This window comes from Hipposideros armiger, unplaced genomic scaffold, assembly GCF_001890085.2.
Source record: "Hipposideros armiger isolate ML-2016 unplaced genomic scaffold, ASM189008v1 scaffold_3202, whole genome shotgun sequence".
Classification (NCBI taxonomy): Eukaryota; Metazoa; Chordata; class Mammalia; order Chiroptera; family Hipposideridae; genus Hipposideros; species Hipposideros armiger.
This window is the reverse complement of record NW_017734475.1, coordinates 697-3,882: the sequence shown is the minus strand read 5'-3', so window position 1 is coordinate 3,882 and position 3,186 is coordinate 697. Positions and strand designations below refer to the sequence as shown.

The window sequence follows — 3,186 nt, the reverse complement described above, 5'->3', positions numbered from 1 at the left end:
AAAGCCGCGTGTAACAGAAGTTTTTTTGCCACCCTAATCAGAGTTCTTTTTCTAAGTGCCGCTCTCTGACCCTATCAACAGTTTACGGCAGGTCATGGTATTAACGAGAAGCGGTTCCAGCATCTGCATGTGTTCCTTTAGTCAGGCGTGCTTCCTGGGCAAACTCGGTATCTCAGATTTAGTCGTTAAGCCGTCCATTGTGGGAAAGGCAAAGCTGGCTTAGCTAATAGCAGGCTTAGGCAGTGCCCGTGGGGAGGTGACATGACTTCTCTGGGTTCGACTGCATCCATTGCTTTTGCTATAGATTTTCCTGGATCTGGTTTCAGTATCCTGTCCCCCAGTCCTTTCCCAGAAGTTCCGATGCTGGCCAAGGGACAGTCTCATGTAACCCCCTGTATGTGAAACCAGCATGTTGGTTTTAGTCACCTCAGAGGCTGAAATAAATATTAGAATAAATGAACTAGTGTTTCACCTGGTGGGCAGAAAGGACTAATAAACCTTTTGATCTTATGAGTGTGGCTATCAAAATAGTCTAGGTTGAATATGTAATTATTAGTTAACAAATCAATTAACCAATTCTGCAGTCAAGATTAAGCTCCTACTTCGTGTGAAAATCTATCCTAGCAATGGAGGGAATTTGCACAGAAGATAATCCCACTTCTCTGGTGTTTTGATAACTATATAAAGACACTTGATGCAGGGTGATCATCTACATAACAATGCTCAATATTGTATCATGAAATACCAGGGGAAGTGGAGGTGTTCAGAAAGAGGGAGGCTGGTGTGAGCTGGGATGTTCTGGGAAGGCTTCAAAGAAGCGGGGAGCTGAGCTTGAGGAAGGCTTGAAGTCAGGTAGGCATTCTAATAAGCGGTGGGATCGACTCCATTCAAGTAGAAGAGGCCCGCTTTTATTTTCAGTCCTTTCATAGAAGCCCTTATGCTGATCACGGGGCAGCCTCACATACCCGGCTCCCCATAAATGAAACAGGGGGCCCTGATGACTGATGACAGAAAGACCAAAAATGGCCTGATGTAGAGTGTGGACTCCAGGCCGAGGAGTTCAAGTGTTTTCCTGTGGGGAAAGGGGAATTAATTTAAAGGCCCTTTTAAAAAAAATTGGAATGAGATGTAAAAATTATTCATGACATTGTCATTAAATTATCTATCTATCTATCTATCTATCTATCTATCTATCTATCCAACAACAACAAAACCATGACTTATAACAGTGGACATTCTCCACTGCTCCAGCTGGGTCCAAGGCCATTATCATATTCCTTGCCCCCTCTGCTAGCCATTCTAGACCCGAATCACATTCAGGCAGCACTTCTGCTGACCTAGGTGGGCTTGCCTAATGGGGCATTGCTGAGGGGCCTGAGAACCTGGTTATCACGCCCTTGCCCAGTGGTGATTGCTAACATTGTTCATTCGCGGTTATTACCAGGCATGGAAACACCAAGAGCTGCTCTAGTGACTTTCCTGAACTCCAGACATTCTTCTCCCTGCCACCTTCACATAGAGGCCACTCTATCTTCTTTTGAAAAGCAGGATCAATTACCACTGCCCACACAGTAATCCCCCTTTAAATCCCAGGGCTCCCCTGGCATGAGAACCCTGAATGACTAGGGGCAGCCATGGCATTGAGTTAGGTGGAACCCTTCCTGTGTCACATGGTAGGAGGTTTTCCCCACTGGGAACCAGGCTCTTTAACCTGGCAGATCCTAAAATTGAGTAAACAGGCAACATAAATGCCCCAAGTGGGGAACTGGGAGTGAGGATGAGAGGCAGGCCAGGTGCTATCCCATCGCTGTGATGTTTCATTGAACAAATTCTTTATTGATGACTTGATTTTCATGTTGCCTCATGAAGCCCAGCTCACCAATTCATTTCAAATTAGAGCTTATGTTGTGTTTAATCCACACCCCCAGAGTACAGGTTTGTTACCATGGCTTGCATCCTCAAACGGGAACAGGGGACAAGTAGAAACAGGTGGTGAAAATGTTACTAAGGAAATAAATTGCTTCTTTCTGAGCCAGGCCAATTATCAACCCTCCTTATCCATATGTTATAGGTTCCTAAGAGCAAGGCTGCTGAGGCCACCAAAATGGCTATTGATGTAGGCTTCCGTCACATTGACGCAGCATATGTCTACCAAAATGAGGAGGAGGTCGGCAAGGTCCTTCGAGAGAAGATTGCAGATGGCACTGTGAACAGAGGGGACATATTCTATACCACCAAGGTGTGTTATTTTGAAAAACAAAAGCAAAAACAAAAATAATGACTTTGGTCTTGGTATGAATAATTTATTTACCTCCTACATTGTAGAGGCTCAGTATAGACAAATAGAACCCAGAAAAAACATACATTGAGGGTGGGGCACAGCTGTTCAGCGTTTGTGTATAAAACTCGAATAACGACTTACTGTGTGGGTTGACTTTGCTGCGGCCCAGTGGGGACACTCCTTTTATTCTTTGGCAGCTTCTCTCAGGACACACCCAAGTGATGTTATCCAGAAAGAGAAGCCAGACTAGGAAATACTGTTTTCAAGTCAGCATGACTTGTAGCATGACTTGCAGAGATGATTTTTCTAATCTTTGAAACATTTAAGTTGCTTCTGTTGGCCCATCTAAGTTTCCTTCACAATTTTCATACAGTCACTCAGATAAAACTCAGTATCCCAATAAGGACCTCATTTACACTAAGTAATAAAAATTTAGTACCAACGCTTATTTTTAGACCTCCACAGTGGTCTGTCACTCACTTTTCAATTTTTTAACAAAGATGTTTAATTTTGGTTCTCAAATGTGTGAAATCATAAGCCACTTTTTATTCCTTTTGGTCACTGCAGCTCTGGGCTACTTTCCTTCGACCAGAATTGGTTCGACCAGCCCTAGAAAGATCTCTGAAGAAACTTCAGCTGGACTATGTAGATCTGTTCATCATCCATATTCCAGTGGCTATGAAGGTCAGCTTTTGTTTTTCTTCTTATGCCCAAGAGTATTGCATCACTGCTGTTGTACCTCCATTGTCTCATTCCAGCTAGATTTTTCTGGGTTCTTACTGACAGAGATAGGTTTGAGTGGTAGATAGAATTGCTAAATGATTTATGATTCTCCTTGATAGTTGTGTCATCTCACCATCAAGATTTGTTTATCCTCATTCCACAGACTTCAGAAGGACTGAAAT

General features: G+C 43.3%; 1 protein-coding gene across 1 annotated transcript; it reads left to right on the top strand.

Annotated features, from left to right (window-relative positions):
* Positions 1-2,071: 2,071 nt before the first annotated feature.
* On the top strand, positions 2,072-2,965 carry LOC109378752 (putative aldo-keto reductase family 1 member C8; the record flags this gene model as incomplete). Its single annotated transcript, XM_019635040.1, has 2 exons — positions 2,072-2,239; positions 2,849-2,965. Coding segments are annotated over 2 exons (285 nt in total), but the record flags the coding sequence as incomplete, so codon positions are not given.
* Between the last annotated feature and the right edge of the window lie 221 nt (positions 2,966-3,186).